Source organism: Lissotriton vulgaris, chromosome 6 (genome assembly GCF_964263255.1).
Source record: "Lissotriton vulgaris chromosome 6, aLisVul1.2, whole genome shotgun sequence".
Taxonomy (NCBI): Eukaryota; Metazoa; Chordata; class Amphibia; order Caudata; family Salamandridae; genus Lissotriton; species Lissotriton vulgaris.
Window position 1 is genome coordinate 601,778,027 of NC_141694.1, and position 22,806 is coordinate 601,800,832.

The 22,806-nt window shown below is 43.2% G+C and overlaps 1 protein-coding gene across 1 annotated transcript in view; it reads left to right on the forward strand.

Moving 5' to 3' along the window:
- USP45 (ubiquitin specific peptidase 45) overlaps positions 1-22,806 on the forward strand; it is a 2,087,971-nt gene that overhangs the window by 1,651,701 nt on the left and 413,464 nt on the right. Inside the window, exons 13-14 of the mRNA XM_086926622.1 lie at positions 5,532-5,675; positions 20,163-20,808. Coding sequence (XP_086782748.1) covers positions 5,532-5,675; positions 20,163-20,808 — 790 coding nt within the window. The remainder of the gene's footprint in view (positions 1-5,531; positions 5,676-20,162; positions 20,809-22,806) is intronic.

Here is a 22,806-nt window from a genome sequence, read left to right on the forward strand (position 1 = left end):
AGATAAACCTGACGAAAAATAAATATGGATAAATACAGACGGAAATGTCAAAAAAATAAATACCATAAAACCGGGAGCCCTAAATATAATACATGATTTTTATGTACAAACTCATATGTCTTTATCATAAATCTATACATGAACTTGTTCTATTGCTGTTTTCAGGACTTTGCTTATGAAACTGGGGCATATTTTATTTCCATTGCACTCCAGCACCCCCACCTTACTCGTTTGAAGTTCAATTCTATCTGAGGGCTGATAGGTTTGGCTTTCTCAGCATACCCCTGTGTACTGATCTTTCTTTACTTATACTTGTTCTCATTTTTTGGATTAAAAGTCCTTCAATCAAGGGGATATTATTAATCACTTAGCCATTTGTACAGCACTGTGACTGTGTACGCCCAATAATGTAATGCTTCTGTTCCTCCACAGTCAAGCTAGATTGGCTGTGAACCAGCGCTATGGAATACCAACCCTAAATGTACGCATTCAGAGTGGTCAAACCCTCATCAAAGATTTTCTTACTTCAATGTCTGTAACAGCCACAGCATACTCCGAGGTGGGTTAACTGATTAACTGTGAGCGAACCAGTATTTCACATTCATTTGGGGTGCTCTGTAACAATCTCACTAATATGTAGCAAGGAACATCTCTCATATGCTAGAAATCACCCACATCAAAGACCACCTAAATCGTACCAGACTTTCTAATCTTCTCATGAGACCCTAAAACTTAAAAGCATCTTGATGATTGTTTACTGATTTTGTAGGCAGATTCAACTCTAATTACCAGAAGTACTAGCAGACTACTCCTCCTGAACCTGCCTTGCTCATCTATCAGAGATTCACTCTCCAATTTACAGAAAACTCTTGAATATTTCTTCTACTGACTATACTTTATCAGCGCACATAGAGCATCTAGACATAATGGTCTTGAATCAGACAACGTGCATGCACTCACCACATAGTACCACCTCTTACCTAATAGGCAAAATTCTGAAGCACTTTGTTAACCCTTCATACACCTGCATGCTGCATGGTAGATCTTCCTTTGTGGTATTTGGTAATATATGAAGCCTAAACCCAAGGACTGTGTACAAGAACTTTTTAAAACACAATTTGCTCAACACTATAGAGTAGTTGCATGTGTATCAAATTACCTTGCATATATTAGATTATAAAATGCTAAAGGAGAAATTGGTAAGAATCAGAGTAACACATTCTATGAATAAAATGAAATGAAATGAAAAGCAATTTTATAGAGCGCAACAGTTGCCCTGAGGCGTCCAGGCGCTTAGAACTAGAACAGTGTCTTCCAGAGGGACAATCCAAGAAGGGTCAAAATTAGTTGAATAAGAAGGTCTTGAGCTGTTTACGAAAACTCGCCAAATTGGAATTGCTTTTCAGATGACATGGAAGAGTGTTCCACAGTCTGGAAGCGTTGTAGGCAAAAGAGCGGCCTCCTGATCTTGCTCTGTAGATCCTAGGGACTTTTGCCAAAAAGGCATTTGATGAGCGGAGTGATTTGTTATGCTGATAGGGAAGAATCAGTGCATGATTAATTTCTGGGCCAGTCTTCCAAAAGGCTTGGTGGGCAATACAGAGTGTCTTAAACTTTATTCTATCCCTAACGGGAAGCCAGTGAAGAGTCCTAAGGCCATGCCTTATCGAGGTTCTGCGTGGGAGTCCCAGCAAAGTGCGGGCTGCACAGTTTTGTGTCCGCTGTAGTTTTTGCAAGCTGTACTCCGGGGCCCCGAGGTACAGGGAGTTGCTGAAGTCAAGGCGAGATTGAATTAAGCCTTGAATCACTATCTGCTTGGCCTCAAAGGGGAGAAGAGGAAGAATTTTTTTGATCATCCTAAGGAGGCCAAAGCAGACCGCAGATACCTTGGTTGCCTGGGTATTAAAAGTCAACGATTTGTCCAGCCACACTCCCAGACTTTCTATGAGATGGCCAGGCAGGCTAGGACCAGCAATCTGGCCAGAGATCAACATTTCACTAGGATCCTGGATAGCATTGACACTAAAGTTACGTTATCAAGATTACACAAAATGGAACGAAAAAGGTGTGACCTCATATGCACATTTCATGTGTTAAACCCCGGCCGGGTGTCTGACTCGGCGCTCCCGGTGACTCTTGCCACGATTCTTCCCAAAGGCCTCCCCCGAGAACCACATGACATACTCCCACTCACCACGACGACTTGGGCTTGGGACAAGCTTAGGCGCTTACTGCACATTGACACATTGTACTCTTCTGCCCTCCCATTGCCCAATTCCCACTGGCTCCCTATAACGGGCGAAACGGTGATACGCCGGTCGCTATCGAAATTCCAACTACACACGATCGGTGACCTGTTCCCCCATGGCCATGCGTTCACTGTGACTGAGGACCCCCGCTTCACCGATCGAACTTTTATGGATACATTCGTACTCACGAGAGTGCGGGCGCTGTTGAGAGCTACATTTCCCACATTCCCTCTTCGCCCGATGATAATCCGGCACTTACATCCATCATACAGAATACATCTGGGGCTCACGTGGTGTCCAAACTCTACAAATTGTGCTTGTCTTCACTCCCATCGTCGGATGAGGCGGTTCGCGCCGCATGGGAACAGGATCTAGGCACACAGATCTCGGACGACCAATGGGAAGCGTGTTGTGCTATGACCAGAGAGGTCTCCATGAATAGCAGACACAAACTCATACACTTTAAATTCCTGCAAAGGCTGTACCACACGCCCTCGCTTGCCCACAGAATTGACACCAACAGACCCCACACCGGCCCCAAATGCAGCGCCCCTCAGGCCGACTTTGCACACCTTTCCTGGACCTGTCCGAGGCTGCACACCTACTGGGTTGAGGTACACAAAATTCTGGGTGACATACTGGATCTGTCACTGACTGTCACGCCGGAAATTGCACTGCTGGGTTACGTGTCCAATTTCCCCCGCAAAACTCGCAAATTAGCATCCATTTGCTTCCTGCTGGCCAAGAGAGAAGTTGCGCTGCTCTGGTGCTCACGGCGCGCTCCCAAGGTCAAATCGTGGCTCAGGAGTGTGGCGTACTGTAATGTGAACAGTGTGGAATATTCGGAGCAGCTCCCAGCCTCCTCCCGCCCTACAGACGTCTGGGGTCCATATCGCCAATATATTGCAGGGAAGGCACGGGAGGCGCCCTCTCAGTCCCTACATCCCAACACACCAACCGGGGTGGGTTAGATCATGGGGCACCCCTTTTTTGCACCCGCACTGGTGTTGATTCCACTGCGGCACACTTCCGACCCTTGAGGACTGTGGCCGGGTCCTGGTGGGTTGGGGTCTCATCGCCTTTCCTGGCGCCGGGGACGCTTTGCCTGTGGCTAAAGGATTTTGTACAGTGTTCGGTTCATTCCTCGGACCTTTATGTCATCACCCAACTGTGTAGGTTCCTGATCATTGTCCATATCCTAGAGGGGTGGTGCAGGACATTGTCTGCTTTAGCTAAAAAGTGGTTGTTGTCAGAGGTAATGCTCGCCATCACACGAGCTGAGTTGCTATGTTGGTCTTGCAATCTAGAAATATGATTTCTGTTTCTTTTATCTTACTTTTAATTTTCGTGCTATTAGTTTTATTTTTTTTACATCTCTGTTGCCTTATCAGAAAATGTTTCTACCGTAACATCCACAATGTTCTAATACGCAATCCTGCTGGACACTTAAATGTACTGATTGATCTGTGGTCTGTGATACCAGATATTCATATGTACCTGGTGTATATTCGTTCTTTACTAATGTGGATTGCCTCAGCAGCCTTAATAAAATGTTTTCAAAATAAAATCTACAACGTTCACAAAAAAAAAAACCCGGCCGGGTGTTATCCTCAGTCACACTCTGCCTGCTCTTCACAGCTATACAATCAATTTCCATGCCTAAGCAGGCGATTGCTACTGACCTCGTGTGGTTGCTTTTTCTGTTTCTCGCCAATAAACACATTGTATTCAGTTTAGGGACATGAGCATTCTGCAGAAGTCTAGATTCAGGGCTGCTTGACAGTGAGAAGCAGAATACATACAGCATTTTGGACAGTAGCAGTTGGAGACTGTTGTTAAAAATCACATTTTTCCAACAGTAACTCTGAAGAAACTCTACTCTTGCTAACTCTTGGACGTCATTTAGACATCAGTCAACAAACTATATCATTAATAGAACTGAACGATTAACTTTCTACAGGCCTTGGTTTATATTTGGGATAATCGTCTAATATGGTCCTGTATTTCTACAGTTTACTGTTAAATAGTTTTTTTATACCGCTACGTTTTGTGCAGTAAAAGCAGCCAAACATGTAATATAATTAGGGGCATATTTGCAGATGAACATAGTGAAATATGCCCTTTATTACATTGTTTATTGTGAAGGGGACATGACTCACAAGAGGCAAAGCCCTCCCTGTGCAATGGTAACATATAGCATCTTACTCTTTCTGTACATCTGCATATATACGTTATGCCTATACATTTGTTCATGTGTCTTTGTTTTAAAGGAGGAAAGAGGTTAAATGTGTGTAAAATAACATTGAAGAGGCCTAGTGACCATAAGAAAAAGTGTTCACATGTGTAAACCATTTGGAATATGTGATATGTAAGGCAGTACACACTGATTTCCTCCTGTGAAGTGTGAAAACAAATGTGACTTATCGATTGTTGTAAATAATGTGTGAGTGTCTGTTTAATAATACAATTGTTGTAAATAATCTGCTTTTGGGCAGCATTTAGTTTCACTGCCATTGTGGAAATATATATGCCACTGTAGGAGGCATCTAGTGTGAAAGGTTTGAGACGATTTATTTACTCTGTCCATTCAAACAGCCCTATTGGGCTTTGGATTCTCGGTATTCTAGTCCCAGTGTTATGAAATCTGTTTTGTTACAATAACCCACCTGTGTGTCTGTGCGCACCAAATAAGCATCAGCCACAAATGTCTGTTTTTCTAAGTAATTCAGTGGTGACAACGGGATTTACACTCACAGACAGTGTAAGAGTTGAACCCGGGAAGAGGATTAGGTCCTATGTTTGTTTTTTTATATAACCTTTCTAATGATTTGCAAATAAATCGTGCATAACAACAGTATCTGATGTGTTATGAAAGGTATATAAACGCAGGATGAGACCAAAACATCAGTTAGAAGTACATCATCCCTAACTCTTCCCATGCCTCCCGGCTGCTACAGGGCCTGTGTTTTTGTTCGTGTGGACCATTAGCTGGGATACTCGATAAGCATCCACCCTTTCATCCATTAAAGTTTTGTACTGTCCGGTGTGCATGTATGGGGGGTTGGACATGGAGAAATCTGAGTAGCAAAGCTTCGCATGAGTCTTCCCTCCACTTCACGATGGAAGTCCATGTATGTGTCCAGGATGTGTTCGGCCTCCTTGAGAGCGGGGCTGATGAGCCTGAGTGGTGAATCCCAATTGAAAGCTAAACTAGAAACGTGTGTGGATGGATTGGGAGCAGAAAATCTGAAGACAAATGTGTTCCTACTTTTTATTAATAAGGTGTCAAAACCTGTAACCCAGGGAAGGACAAATAAATGTAAGACGTCACAAGAAGAAGAACTGCCCTCATACACCTGCAACGCTGCCACCTTGAACAATCAACAAGCAAAGATATCCAGGAAACGGTCATTAACGAGAGACAAGGTAAGAAAGGGGGTGCTTTTTTCCTGTTATATCCGTTATGTCTATCTTCTGTGCGTGGTGCGTAGTGGTTTTTAAATAATGTTTTTGGAAATGACATCAACATTAAAATGGGGAGCAGACCGCATATGCTTAAAATTAGATGTAAAATGTATTTTGTGGTTTATGACTCTTTAAAGAGAAAATGTATGGGCAATGTATTATACGCACCTATATTTTTACGAGCAAGTCCGCAGTTTCAGACATGGCGCTCTCGAGTTCGAAAACGAGTGTTTTTCTTCCTGTGCCAGTGAAAAAGCATACGGCTCGAAATTTCTTTTTTAATCTACTTAATTATCTAATGCACACACGGCCATTCTACGACTTTCAGATTTGATTCTGTTTGCACCGTACAGAACGTGACAGGTTGTACCCCTGCCCCCACCGCGGGAGAGCAGTCCGGCCTGCATCGGGCCATGTGGTGGCTCAGTTGGCAGTGCGCGCGGCAGGAGCTTGGAGACTAACGCGGGCTCCCCAGAGAGCGCGCGCCTTCCGTCTCAGAGAAGAGTATCGGTGCCCTCGGGCACAGGCCTCGCGCGCGGCTCCTCACCAGAGCCCTACCTGATGGCGGCTCGCCACGCTGGCCTCAAATTGGCCCTATAAAGCTCACCCAAAGCATCCTTTTTTTCCTCCAAATTCTGCTCTTAAAGACCTTAAACTCAATCTTGCAGTAAAATAAGGACATTACTTTCCTTGCAGCCATATGGCTAGGATCCAGTAAGAATATTATTTACTCCCATTGCTGCTTATCTCCGTTTGAAAGCTTTCCTTTTTTTCCCAAAAAAGATTGTTTCTAAATGGCAAGCCGCTTTATGACACTGCTTTGAAGCGCATTTTGTAACGATTAGGACCTTAATGAAACAAAACAAAAAAAAGGATGCCCTTATTTGTACTTGGGTGAAATTACATAGTTTTTCTTGTGAATAAAAATAGTAAAATGAACATCATATTTCGAAAGGGGTTTTGTAATGTACACTAAATGGGTTATGGTATTGTAGTAAATTATTCTTTTCCGGTAACATGAACTTTTAAGACTAGAGACAAGTGTTCATGACCTCGGTATTAAAGTCTAGATGTCAGGATTAATATCCGGAGAATAAGGCTATGGGAAGAAGTGGTATCACCACAGTGGGTGATCTCTTTCGGGAGGGTACTCTGATGCCACATGAAGCTACTAGACTGGCGGCATTGAAAGATTGGTATGAAAAATGAATGCGATGGGGCAGAGCTGAAGGGGCGGAATTGAAAAGGGTGGAACAGCGTGGATTACGTAAGACACCTATATCTATGGAATGGAATATGTTGATAGAGGCGCTTGGCGCATTGGACATACTGGAGTATTGTAATTAGACTGTGATCTAATGGAGCATGGGATGTGCAGAAAAGGAGAGGCGCTGGGGCCCTGTAGAATAAAATAGGGTGTTGCTGGAGGCCGGCATACAAATGTATGTATATAACTAAAAGACAACATACTGAACTGGACTATGTATACAATTGCATAATTTCTTCTCCGCTGAGCCTAAGGGGGGAGGGAGGCGAGGGGGGAGTTCATATGTTTTGTTTTTTAAAATTTCGTACTATGTCACATGTTGGTGCAGTATAGTCTGGGTATGGTCCCTTATTCCCAGATGTATCCTGTCAGAGCTGTATAACAATTGTATATGGTCAGGAGGGGATGTCTTTTCTTAATGTAAAAATGAAAGCAGGAATTATACTGGGTATATTTACAGATTTAGAGGGTAAATACGAGAGGTACCCCTTAACTACAGTCAAGGGAAATAGGGTTAACTAACCAGTGAAATAAAGTGTTTCCTTGAGCGTAAATGAGTGGGAGAAGCCAGAGGGTCAAGTAAATTTTCCCGTGGAACCAGAGAAGGAGGCAGTCCGTCGTGAAACAACAGGAAAAGATTCCTATAACACGAGGACATGACGTTAAAGCCTCTGGATCTACAAATTAAAGACTAACCGTTACCAGAGAAGTGAGCAGACCTTTGCGGATTATTAGAGAAACAGAATCTATCTCAGCAAGGACAAGACTTAGGCGCCTCTGGATTTTAACTTTATAGAGAAGAGCAGCAACACACTTTGGGCACAACAATTCTGAACCGACTGTATGCCCACGTACCTATAGTAACAGGAGCACCATATCAGTAGCACGACCCAAATATACAGTTTTATAATTTGCGTCCAACAATGGATTAACATAAAAATTCAATTCAACCTTCACATACGGACTCCAGGGGTTACTATATTGACCCCAATACCTCGACAGAAATTAAAAGGTGTCTTGATAAAGGTGGACAAAAATCTGGAAAACCACCGAAACGCGTCGACGCTTCACCCAGTATAATTCAGGATCTCGACATCTTTGCTGATATACTGTATTATAGTGCACAAAGCTTAGGTGTTAACAATAGAGTCCGAATATACAATCAGTACTGAACAAATTCCATGTCTTACAGTCTTTTCTGTCCTTGTGATTCAATCTTGCTGGCCAAAATTGAATGTTAAAAATTATTTTATTGTTTTATCTGTGTTGAGTGGGTTCCACTTTGGACCACTCTCCTTTTAACATTTGTATTTTCAAATAAATTGTAAGAATTCTTTATAGTTACTTGCATTTTGTAATTATTTTTTACTTGACCCTCTGGCTTCTCCCACTCATTTACGCTCAAGGGAACACTTTATTTCACTGGTATGTTTACAGATTTATACATAATAAGATGTGGTACATGCAGTAGATAATGGTTAAATATATTGTTATTGCTATCGCGAGGAATGTGCTTCGCATCGTTACGACAAGGCTATGTGGGATGCTACGCCTAGCGATGTACTGTATTGCAATCTTCTAATAAAAATATGTTTTAAAAAAATGAATTGTATTTCTCTTGAGATTCCATACTTTGCCATCACTAAGACGAACAGCATTACGAAGAACATCCACAACTTGTAATGGTTCAGAAAACAAGACTCAACCCTTTCTTAACCAACCAAGGAAGTTTAACTTTAACCCTAATCCCCTTATGAATGGTAGGGGTACTCAAGCCTCTTTTGTGGTCAAAAGCTTCCTTCTATTTCCTGTGTTTCTCCACAATCCTTTCTCATACATTACTCATAGAAATGTTGCACTCATTACTGCTAAGAAGACACTCAGGATTGTACTTAGTCCTGGCATTCCTACCTCTCACGAAAGGAGAAACACTTAACGCTTCATGAACAGTGGTTCTGTAAGTCCAAACAACTTTATTAACTTGTATTTCCCAGCTCATATTGTTCTTGATGGCCATCTGAATTGCAGCCTTAAGAACCCTATTAAATCTTTCCACCATTCTGTTCCCTCTGGGATTATAAAGGGAAGTAGTCTTATGTCTAACTCCTACTTTCTTGAAGTAATCTCTCACTACATTAGACAAAAAATGCACGCCATTATCTGAACCGACAAACCTTCACTAGCGAAGGTATAGTCAATGAACTTCAAGACTTCTTCTTAATTAACTTCATCCATGACTTTAATTACCAGCCATCTTGAATAAATATCAATCATAGAGATTATAAACTTGGAAGGAGAACCAATGTGATCCATGATATCTACTACCACTGTATGCCAAGGTTCTTTGGGAATGATAGCTTCACACATATATGTTTTTTAAGTTCTAAGAGACTTGTCAGCATTAGCACACCATAAGCAATCTCATACAAACCTTTCTGCACACAAATCTAAACCAGGCCACCAAAACCATTTTAAAATTCTCTGTTTGGTCTTCACAATTCCCAAATGTCCTTCATGACACATTTGGATAACTTCCTTTCCTAAAGCAGTAGGAGGAATAACTCTCTCACCCCTGAAGGCCATGTCACGATTTACTGATAGTTCATTCCTAATTTCCCAAAAATCTTTGAGAGTTTTATCAACACAGCTCTTCTGAGGCCAACCTTTTTCAATAACCATAATACGTTGTTGAAGCACAGTATCAGCAGAGTATTCTTTTATCCATACTTCTTCTTGGAAGCTGGGAGCACCCTGGTCATGGATAAACGCAATGTGAAAATCCTCCCTCGCATTCTTGCCACACTCCTGGATAGGTTTAGGCATTCATGAAAAAAAATCAACCAAAACGTTACTTTTCCCAGGAACATACATTACAGAATAGATGAAGTTTTGTAAATGCATAGACAATCTTGCAATTCTAGCTGATGCGTTGTAAGGTCCTTCAGTTGTGAGCAACTTTACTAACGGTTTGTGATCACTGCGGATAACACATGATTTTCCCCAAATAAAAAATCCGAAGTTCTCTAACGCCCAAACACAAGCTAAAGTTTCTTTTTCAGTAACTGAGAACTACTCTTCTGTGGGAGACAAAGCACACGAGGCATAAGCAATTAGAGATTCCTTCCCATCATTACCAATTTGTGATAGAACACCTCCCAAACTATTTTTGCTGGTGTCCACAGTAACGAAGTAATCCAAAGCTGGATCAAAACTTTTTAGTATAGGAGCTTTAGTAAGTGCTGTTTTAATATCAGTAAACTCAGCTTCACAATCATCCGTCCACACAAACTTGTTTTTCGTTTTTAAGGAGTTGTCTAATATTGAAGATCCTGGTGGAGAACCCATTCACAAATTTAGCATAAAATTCCACAAGCCTTAAGAAGGATCAAAGTTCGTCCTTGTTGGTGGGATGTGGAGCATTCTGGACAGCTTCTACAAGCTTTGGCTTAATAGTAACTCCCTTACTGCAGAAAACATGACCTAAATATGTCACAGAATGGACCGCAAATTTACACTTAGCATGTTCTACGGTAAGTCCCTTGCCCTCTAATGTGCTCAACACATCTGTCAAAACTTTATCATGCTCCTCCCTATCTTTCCCAAAAAGGAGAATATCCTTGTGGAAGCACTTTACCTTAGGATGTTTTCAAACAACTGAAACATCAGTATCAGAAAGATGGCAGCTGCTGATGCAAGCCCAAAACGCATCCTTTTTTATTGAAAACACCCCTTAGGAGTAATGAACACAGTGTATGGTTTGCTTTCTTTGGCTAAATGAATCTGATGATAAGCAGCAGATAAGTAAATAGGGGAAAAACATTTTGCATCTTTGACCAGGGCAAGCATTTCTGTCATTTTAGGAAGTGGAAACTTGTCAGCCACTATATTGTTATTTAAATTGCGTAAATCAAAGCAGAGTCTAATTTTACCGTTGCTACGTCTTGCAACGACCACTGGATAAATCCATTCAGAGGATTTGATTGGTTCAATAATGTATGCTTTGATCAATTTGTCTAACTCATTCCCCACTTCTTCTCTTACTATAATAGGAATGTTCCTAGCCTTGTGTATTTTAGGGCATGCATCCTTTTTAAGGGCAATGCAATGTTCAAACCCTTTTAATTTCCCAATAGTACCACTGAAAACTTGTGGAATTTTTTTTTTAATTTGGTCACTCAAAGCAGCACTCTCATCAATGATCATAACAGCATCAGGGCTTTTAGGATTTAAAATAATATGTAGAACTCCTTGATCTCTCTAACCTAATACTGAAGGTCCCTATCTTGCCACATAAAGTTTACCAATAGAATCTCTAATCTTGACTTTAAAAACAAGTTCCCTAAATCCAAGTAAATCAATTCTTTCGCCGGAGTATCCTTTTGGATTGATATCAGGCTCACTGAGATTCTTCCCAATTTTAGGTACAAACTTGGAATTCCAAACCTCCTCATTAATAATAGTAAAGGGAGATCCAGAATCTGCATACACTTCAATTAACACTCCACCAATGGACATAGAGCAAATGGGTTTCTTCTTTATATCCACCTCTGTATCCTTGATGTTTAGCACAAACATATCCTGCACATCAGAATCTTGGATATAGCAATGCATGACTTTCTCTACAAAGTCTTCATCATCATTTGAAACAGGTTCCTCCACCCATTTGACTTTAAAATTTTTCCTCCTCTGCATATTGGCAAAATGCCCTACCACACCACAAACCGAGCATCTTTGTTTGATGGCAGGACAAAACTTACTAGAAGCGAGTTGTGAACCTCTGTCGCAACGATAGCATCTAAAATTATCGTTTTTTTGTTATTGAGGACGGTTTCACATTATAATTCTTTTTAGAATCAAAAGATTTAGTGAACTCCTTTTTGTTTTTGTTATATAACCTGTTAACTTTACACATAATTTCTTCATTGCCACTCTTAGGATCTGCTTTAAGTTCCTTTGCACTTCGACTGGAAAGTTCTGCCTTCCTAACAATAGCCAAAATGTCTTTAGGGTCAGCATCCCCATTGATCCGCAGTCTATCTTGAAGAGCTGGGTCTGCCGTATGCATTACCACTTGATCATGAATAAACTACTCCTGAAGATTATCAAATTTACAATCGCTAGCCAATTTCCTTAAAGCAGAAACCTACTCACCCAGTTGTTGCTTTCTTTGAAAGAATTTGAATCTGACTATCCCAATGCAAACTTTTGGTGCAAAATAATTGTCAAAATCTTGCAAAGTAACATCAAATACATTAGCATCGCCTCCACCAGTCTTTGTCATCTGTTCATAAGCTTTTAAACCACCTGGGCCAATAGAGTGTAGAAATAACCTTTTCCCCTCTTTGGTTTCATTTTACCATCTTCATCTATGGTGTCAAGAAAGTTAAGAATATAAGACTTCCACTCTACCCACTTCATACAAGGGTTGTTACCAGCTGGTCAAAAAGCTTGGGTGGATGCAATGCAAAATTGTGGGTGGTCATAATGTTACTGAGTAAATACACAATTACACTGAAAAACAATGCAAGAGTGAAAGTAGACGTGAATATAAAATGTCCAAACTTCACCCTGTTCTTTAGTAAAAAAAAATGTTTATGGTAGTTCAGAAAAATGGTGCAAATAAGTACGGAAAGTATTAGTCAATGAGTGAAGAAGGGAGTCACGTAAGTTTCATTAAATCAGCAAAAGGAATATAGTACAGTGTAAAAAGCTTGAACTTCAAGCTTCTGTGGCAATCACTCGAAAAGCAGAAATGTTATCCGCATGCTTTCTCAGCATGACTCTTATGGCATGAAATATTGAGAGCAAAATTATGAACAATGCATTAAAATGTATGTGTAGTAGATAAGTACTCCAGAGTGTGGCGGCAAGGCCTAGAAGAATCCGCTACCGTTGCCAAGCACTGCTGAGTGACTTCACGCTACGAAACGACCCTTGCGTGCGTTATGTGCGTCACCAGAACTCTGGAAGTGACGTCACGCCGCTGAACGTGTGTTGCGTGTGTCCCAAACTTCCAGAAGAACAATCGCTGTGAAGAGTAGAACGCGTCTGACCTTCCAGGAATAGTTGAAATCCACTCTGTGAGCAAGAATTCTACAGAAGAATACAACAAATGCAGCTGGTGCCAAAAGTCTAATTCCAACATCAATGGAGCAGGGTTCCAATCAGGCCCGGCTCCAGGAATTTTTATTTGGGTGGGCCAAGGGTGCATTTGGGTGGGCCACTCGGGCTCGATTTGTCGCATATATTTCTGGGCAGGCCTACTTCGCGGCCCTCCTTTATCCCTTCTTAGTCTTGCAAGGCCCAGCAAAACGCACTCTTTTCCAAATCTCTTTCTAAATGTCATCACTCTCAAAAAGTGTTTTTTCCATGTAATGTTACTTTGATGGGAAGAGGAGGTTTCTGAGGTGGGAGGATCAGGCAAGTGACACTTCTCGGGCTCCCTCTGTGCGAGCCTTCAGGGAGAATCCCTCTTCGTTACTACCTCCACCTGACCCCAGACTCTGCAACATACTCCGTTACAGTCTTGAATATCCACTACTCCTCTCCAGTGCACCTTATCTCACAGCTGACCTTGGGCCCCAGCCCCATATCAGGCACCATCGGGCTCCACTTTCATTTTGCCCGGTAAAAACATTAGTAAAATCACCTTCAAACTTAAAACATTGAATCTAGAAGTAAATATATTTAGCACACACTTTAAAGCAGAGGTCTTCAAACTTTGTGATGCCGAGACCCCCTTGTAAAACCTTTTAGGCATAAGGACCCCCTTCCAACAAAAGTTTCTAGAAACTGGTACTCCTCATCATCAACTTTTGACAACCATAAATGCGCCTGTTAGACCTCATCACATCCGTCCATCATTCATCCACCCACACTTTCACACATCCATCCATCCACCCTTTCATCCTTCCATCCATACATCCATCCTTCGTCCATCCACCCTTTCATCCTTCCATCTATACATCCATTCTTTACCCATCCACCCTTCCACCCATCATTCATCCAGCCACCTTTTCACACATCCATCCATCATTCATCCATGCAACCTTTTATCCATCCATACATCCATCCACCCTTTCATCCTCCCATCCATACATCCATCCATCCACCCTTTTATCCATGCATCCATCCACCCACCCTTTCATCCATCCATCCACCCATCATTCATCCCCCACCTTTTCACACATCCATCCAAGCATCATTCATCCATGCAACCTTTTATCCATCCATCCATCCATCCATCCTTCATCCGTCCACACTTTCATCCTTCCATCCTTCCATACATCTATCCTTCATCCATCTATCCTTCATCCATCCACCTTTTCATCCTTCCATCCATACATCCATCGTTCATCCATCCACCCTTTCATCCATCCATTCATCCATCATTCATCCACCCATCTTTTTACACATCCATCCAGCCATAATTAATCCATGCAACCTTTTATCCATCCATACATCCTTCAGCCATCTACCCTTCATCCTTCCATCCATCCACCCTTTCATCCATCCATCCACCCTTTCATCCATCCTTTATCCGTCCGCCCTTTCATCCTTACATCCTTACATCTATCCTTCATCCATCTATCCATCTCCCATCCACCCTTTCATCCTTCCATCTATACATCCATCCTTCATCCATCCACCCTTTCATCCATCCATTCACCCATCATTCATCCACCCATCTTTTCACACATCCATCCATTATTCATCCATGCAACCTTTTATCCATCCATACACCCTTCATCCATCTACCCTTTCATCCTTCCATCCATCCACCCTTTCATCCATCCACCCTTTCATCCATCCATCCTTTCATCCATCCATCCTTTCATCCATCCACCCTTTCATTCATCCATCCACACACCTTTTCACACATCCATCCATCCTTCATCCTTACATCCATCCATCCACCCATCATTCATCCACCTACCTTTTCTGTGCCTCTCTCATGGGGGAGGGGGGAGGGGGTCAGTATCTCTCTGCGCCTTCTTCCTTCTTTCCCGGTCATGGGAGGGCATCTCTGTGTCTCCCTGCTGGGCGGGTGTCACGTGTCACGGGACCTGCAGCTCCAGGCGCGCAACATCCATTGAACTCAAAGGGCTACACTACAGCCTGCTCCCCCAGCCCCCCCCCCCCTCTCAATTTGTAGTCCATTCATTTTTTATATGAAATTACGTACTATTGCTAATATCTACCAGACGTGCATCAAAATAGACTCACGTAGAATATCCGTGTTCCTTTTCAGATCCAACATTCATTGATTTTTTTAGTTACCCTTTGACATTACTATAACTTTAAATATGCTACAATACAAGAATTTTCAGCAATCGAGGAAAAATTCTGTTTTGCCACTGAAAACCTTTTAATACAAGGAAAATGTGTTCGTATTTTTTGGGGACTTTTGCTGTTATTTGGCACCACCATTAGATAGCGCCTGTAGTCTGCTACCTTACCCCGCTATATTGAGGCACCAACCCTGGTTATGTGGAGGAAGAGTGACTAATTGAACAATTCAGTAATTCAGCACAGAAGAATAAAGATTATCCCAAACTGTTAAAGCTTACCTTTAATATCAGGATAATGCTTTGCATGATGCACACTACAGCCTGCTCCCCCAGCCCCCCACCCCCCACCCCTCCTGCCCAGCTTGTGTATGTGAGCCCGGCTGAAACAGCTTCAGGGACACACACACAGCCACACCTGAGTACTTGACAGGTCTTTAGAAGACCTTTTATTAGTTAACGAGGCTTGAATGTTTTTCACACCTCGGTGTGAATTAGGCCTCCGCTGTGAGCACCCTCGATCAGCCCAACGCCTGAACTGCACTCTGCAGAATCTGCGACCCCCTTTCAAGGACTCCACGACCCCCCTGTGGGTCGCGCCCCACAGATTGAAGACCTCTGTTTTAAAGTATGTTCCACAGTAGCCCTTATGACCCGACTGCTAATTAAATAAACAAAAACCGAAAGGCCATGACTGATGCGAAAGTCTTTTTTGGCACCGCACCATTAACCTCTTTTTCCGTAAATACCTTTACTACTACCTTCCAACAGTGCCCCTCATCCCTCCATTACCGCCCCTATTGACCTCCTCCTCGGAATTCCTCACACCACAAGTGTCCCTCATATCCCCCATAGCCCCTCCCCTTCATGACCTCCTCCTCGAAGACCAGTACCCCTTATCTCTGTAGCCCCTCCCCCTCATGACCTCCTCATCTGACTCCCTCACTACCACCCCCACCAGTGCCCTTCATCTCTCCCTAGCTCCCCCACCCCATGACCTCTTCCTCGGATTCCCTCACTGCCACCCTCCAACAGTGCCCCTCATCTTTACGTAGCCCCTCTCTCATATGCATTTCATTTTTTGTATAGCGCTACTCATATCAGTGTAGTGCAGAGGTCTTCAAACTTTTTGATGCCGAGACCCCCTTGTAAAACCTTTTTAGGCGTAAGGACCCCCTTACGACAAAAGATTCTAGAAACTGGTACTCCTCATCATCAACAACTATCGACAACCATAAATGCGCCTGTTAGACCTCATCACATCCATCCATCCATCATTCATCCACCCACACTTTCACACATCCATCCACCCTTTCATCCTTCCATCCATACGTCCATCCTTTACCTATCCACCCATCTATTCATCCACCCACCTTTTCACACATCCATCCATCCATCATTCATCCATGCAACCTTTTACCCATCCATCCATACATCCATCCTTCATCCATCCACCCTTTCATCCTTCCATCCATACATCCACCATTTCACCTATCCATCCTTCATCCATCCACCCTTTCATTATTCCATCCATACATCCATCCACCCTTTCATCCATACATCCATCCTTCATCCACCCACCCTTTCATCCATCCATCCACCCATCATTCATCCCCCCACCTTTTCACACATCCATCCATGCATCCATCATTCATCCATGCAACCTTTTATCCACCCATACATCCATCCTTCATCCATCTACCTATTTGTCCTTCCATCCATACATACATCCTTCATCCATCCACCCTTTCATCCATCCATCCTTCATCCATCCACCTACCCTTTCATCCATCCATCCACCCATCATTCATCCCCCACCTTTTCACACATCCATCCATACATACATCCTTCATCCATCCACCCTTTCATCCATCCATCCACCCACTTTTCACACATCCATCCATCCTTCATCCATCCATCCACCCTTTCATCTTTACATCCATCCACTCATCATTCACCCACCCACCCTTTCATCCATCCATCCATCCACCCACCTTTTCACACATCCATCCATCCTTCATCCATCCATCCACCCACCCTTTCATCTTTACATCCATCCACTCATCATTCATCCACCCACCCTTTCATCCATCCATCCACCCACCTTTTCACACATCCATCCATCCTTCATCCATCCATCCACCCACCCTTTCATCTTTACATCCATCCACTCATCATTCATCCACCCACCCTTTCATCCATCCATCCACCCACCTTTTCACACATCCATCCATCCTTCATCCATCCATCCACCCTTTCATCTTTACATCCATCCACTCATCATTCACCCACCCACCCTTTCATCCATCCATCCATCCACCCACCTTTTCACACATCCATCCATCCTTCATCCATCCATCCACCCTTTCATCTTTACATCCATCCACTCATCATTCATCCACCCACCTTTTCACACATCCATCCATTCATCCTTCATCCATCCATCTACCCTTTCATCTTTACATCCATCCACTCATCATTCATCCACCCACCTTTTCACACATCCATCTATTCATCCTTACATCCACCCATCCATCCTTCATCCTTCCTTCCATCCATCCATCCATCCACCCACCCTTCATCCTTCCATCCACACATACATTCATCCTTCATCCACCCACCTTTTCTGTGCCTCTCTCATGCGGGTGGGGTCAGTATCTCTCTGTGTCTTCTTCCTTCTTCCTCTCTCATGGGAGGGCATCTCTGTGCTTCCCTGCTTGGTGGGGGGGGGGGGGGTGGGGGGGGGGGGGGCAGACAGGCTGTATAAACACCTCACGGTGAAGAACAGTTTCAGGCACATTTCTCCTGCACAGGCGCCAGGTATGTGGGACTTGAACCAATGACTGTAATGTCCTTCTGCTGTTTGCTATGTGTGTTTGTAAAGCGCTCTGATACCTACGGGTTAAGCTAGCGCTATATAAAACGTTAAAAATAAAAATAAACCCCACAGCTAAGTCCATTGATTAAACTCAAAGGGCTACAGCCTCCTCCCCCAGACCCCCCCTCCCCTCCCCCCCCCCTCCCCTCCCCCCCGCCCCCCCCCCCCCACTCCCCAGCACGTGTAAGTGAGCCCGGCTGAAACAGCTTCGGGACACACAGAAAGGGACACCCGAGTACTTCACAGGTCTTCAGAGGACCTTTACTTGTTAATGAGGCGTGAATTAGGCCTCCACCGTGATCACCCGGCCTCAATCAGCCTGACGCCAGGAACTGCTGCACGCTCCAACAGAATCTGCGACCCCCTTCCCAGGACTCCACGACCCCCCTGGGGGTCGCGCCCCACAGATTGAAGACCTCTGGTGTAGTGTGTGTCAGTACTTTACATCACACACACATTATACAGAGACAATGAATCATACAAGTATGTAAGTCAGCCTATAGGGAATGTTACTTAAGCAAATGAGGATTACAAGGTGTATGAATCATGTCATCCATACTGGTGGGCAGTATATTTTAAAAGGGTTTAATATGGGGAAACACAAGCTTAGGATTTAAAGAGTATTCCATGGTGGTCAGCTTTACTGATAAAAATGTACATCTGCCCAAACATACTCATTTTAGCAACATTAGAATAATGAAAGACTGAGTAAGTTCTAACTATATCACAAAACAAAAAAGTGAAGTTTTAACGATACCATTCATGTTTGTATGCAGCTCTTAGATGACAGTTCATTGGTTACTGTCCTATGTTAGGATTGTAACTTCTGAATTGCAAGTAACACAAGGATCTCTGTGACAAAGGCAGTAACTCACTGAGCTATCCACATAAAATACAGTTCATCTGCATTTAAAAACTACAAAGAAACAAATGATTGCTCTGCAGCAGGATCATTAATCACCAGCGTTATCTGGGCATTTTGTATCGTTTTATTGTTGTCCTGCATTGGCCACAATATTGATAAAAACTGTTTAAATGTAGCACACGAAGTATGTGTCCTGCTGGGCCTGTGCAGAGTTTAAAAAGAAAAAAATGTAATAAAACATTCTTTTACCTACTCCATTAGTCAAACTTTGTCTCACAGCCTGATGTGATAAGCCACTGCAGGGGTTAGGAAAGGTGACTGGGAATAAACAAACTTATTTTCTCCTGCTCTGCATAGAAAAATAAATATCAACGCAGCAGAACAGTAGAAAAAGGTTACCGTTGTCAAAGAAAGGATTTGTCACCTTTCACCATACAGAGATGAAGGGGTGAAAAAATAAACAAAGCCTCATTAACATGTTAATGGTCTTTAAAGACCTGTTAAGTACTCGGGTGTGGGGCTATGATAATCTCTAATACTGTCTCTGTGTGCGCGCCCGGGAATCTGTCTCGGTCCGGGCTGACAGACACGACCTGTGCGTTGCACGCCTGCCTTCAAGCCCTCACTGCCAGGGCCAAGGCTCCTCTTTGGGTGGGCCAGGCTCATGTTTGGGTGGGCCTGGCCCACCCGGCCCACCCTCTAGAACCGGGCCTGGTTCCAATGCAGGTAGGTAAAGTTGAATTTGTGAAAAATGTAGACTCGGCGGGGGTAGCAGGGAAAAACCAGCACTCCCAGTAAAACGCTGATAAATGTCTTTCCACAACCAAACCAGCAGACATTCAATCATGCGCAATACATACGATTAAAACCAAAGAGTTTATTGTGCACGCACAATCCAAGGAATTAACAAAGGTGACGAAAGGTAGCAGAAATAGGTGTGTCTGTGCTCCTGAAGAGCGTCGCCAACATTGTTGAGTAAAATCCACGAATATGTAGAGTTTTAAAGAGTTTATTCCAATACAGGAACACAAATAATTACATACACAACACCTGGTCATGAGTTGTAAATCAGTAAAATTGCATGTTAGATGTCTGCACAAATAAACTGAATGCATAGTTTAACACAGTGTCTTCAATCTTTGTTTTATAGAATTTATTAAACCAAGAAAGGGAACTTACGAGGGTGTCCTCATGCGAAGATGAGAGTCGTCTTACAATGCAGCAGAAAAATAGAACTTGTGAAGGGGACGACGGGACTCTGACTGATGAAAACGTAAATGGCACGCTTGATGCTGTTGTCAGTGGGACTCCTTCGGAGGGCAGTGAGAAAGGGGGCAGCAGCTTGGATGCGGACAGTGAGGCCTCAGAGTGCGAAAGCTCACTGAAGTCAGTACCAGAAAGAGCCGATGGTGTGTCTGTCCTGCCCTGCGTCGACACAGACCAGGGCTCTGAAAAAAGGACGTCTGGCAAAACCAGTAATAATGATTGTGATGAAGAGAACCTCAGCAGCGCCATCTCCCGACTCGGCCTCAGCAGCCTAGAGCCCACCCCTGGAGAGGAAGGGTGGTGTTTTATCAACAGGTCTGCTTCCTCAGTGGCAAGGTCAGCTGTAGCCATGAACCCCCTGACTGCTTTTCAGACCCTGTCCCACGGCTACACTGCCATCTCCAAGGAGTGCTCTGTACAGTCGTGTCTCTACCATTTCACATCAGTGGAGCTTCTGATGGGAAACAACAAGCTTTTATGTGAGAGATGCATGGACAAGAATGAAAGGAAAAGGAGCTCTTCCGGCAGTGGTACGATTTTTAATGTATTTTGTTTTCTGTAATATTGTTGCATGTTATATTTACATAAGTCATGTGGCATGACAGAGCTGCAGCATTCAGAGTTAAATTGGGATGTACAAAATCTTGGCCCACCATTTCTTGAAACACTGCTTGGTTAGTATCAAGGGACTCATTTTTGGTGAAATGTACATTAAATGTAGGATTTTAAAGCCTGCCAGTCTAGTAAAATTGGTCTACATTAGAAACACTTGAACTTTGAAAACTGAATACTTACTTGTAATCTCAATGCCTTGCACTAGATAGTGTGATAACCTCTCCCAGCCAACCATGGCCTGGATTTGGTTTATCACGCAATTCGGAAATATAGTACAAAGCTCTGGGCAAGAGGTTAGATTGTTATTTGTGGAAGATATTTTTTAATGGTAAAATAAATATAAAGAGTTTCTGTGAAATTCTTCCTTGCCTGATGATTTACGTCTAAGCGGGTTTACAGAATAGAACCTGTAAACAGGCAATATTAAAGAAATAGATAGCAAAAAGACTACCTTCTGCGTGTCCTAAATGATACAAAAAACGACGAAAAATCTGTGAAAAGGACATACAGTATCACATTTAAAGTGCTACAAAAGACCTTCCATTTACATAGATAGGAGTCTTGGGAAGCAGATTTGGTTTAGAAATTAAAAACTGACCTAATCTGGAACGAGGAAAAAAACTCTCTCCATTGAGAGAATGCTTTATCACAAAGGCGTAAAACAGTAGCCTGAAATCAACACACCCAAAGGAAAACTCTGTCGCGACATTGTAGCCTGGAACCTAAAATGAGCCTAGTCAAAATGGTATACAAAGTAACCAAAATAAGGCTAATTAAATGTTTAGGAACAATGTTTCTGCCATATGAAGTAGGCCCGGGTGGTGAACTCTGCTCCATTCGCGGAGTTTGTTTGTGGAGTTTTCTGCAGAAAACTCCACTGCACTACGCGCTCCCCAACGGTAACCGCTGGAAGATCAGCACAAACTGCAGTTTGTCCGCACTCAGTCGCTTGGGGGTATTCTGCAGAGTTTTTTTCACTTCACGGAGTTCCGTCAACAACGTCTAGGAGTCCCTTGTCTGCCTTCTGGACCAGGCCCCTGCAATAGAGCTAGATTGTAGTGGCACATAAAGGACTCAATTTTGGTGTAGAAAGAATCTGAATAATTCGCATAAAGTGGTTCCTACCTGTTCCTTGCTGCTTCATATGATGTCATAGACTGACTACGCATTGTAACCCAGGATGGCTTGGTCAAACTTTCGCAATGAGTCAGTGAAGCTTTGGATCAGAGGGCTGCCAAGCTGGTTCCAGTGCAGACCTCCCTTCATGTGGTGGAGCTGGGATGGTTAAGAGATAGATAGGGCCTGGAGGCCTGCTTTTCTCAGACTGAGTACATGGCAGCCTGCTTTAGTCAGCTTCAGGTGGAACCAGGGGGCATTAGATGGGCCTTTGGGAGTTGGTGTGTTGACCCTCTGTTACTTATGGTTTGGGAGGTTAAGTAAAAAATTAGGTCTCAGTGCACACTCTTTGCTTCACAATGGGAGTCCTGGGCCTGCGTTCTTCCTGGGCCTTAAGAGTTGGACTGGACCCATGAAGGTTTTGGCCTGAACCTTGACTCTTTCCTACAGGGCAGGAAAAGGCAGGGGCCTAAAAAGTAGAAGTGGCCTGAAGCTCAGCAGGCTGTTTATGCAGGTTTCCTGTCCGCCCATGGGCTAAGCTTTGCTGGGTAGCTCTATGCTGTGTCCTCCTGGTACGACGTCAGGATAAGATCATGCTGGTGGTAGTTGCTGTGTAGCTGGGAATACATGTTTGCTGCTACATAGGAGATACAGTACGGAAAACGTATGGCAGAGCAATTGATAAATTGGAAACACAAATGGAGAGGTGTATCACCCTACCCCATGAATGGCCAGAAGCTATATTGTCAAAATGGTAGTGCTGCCCAAAGTTCTGTACTTAATCTTAACATCCCTAT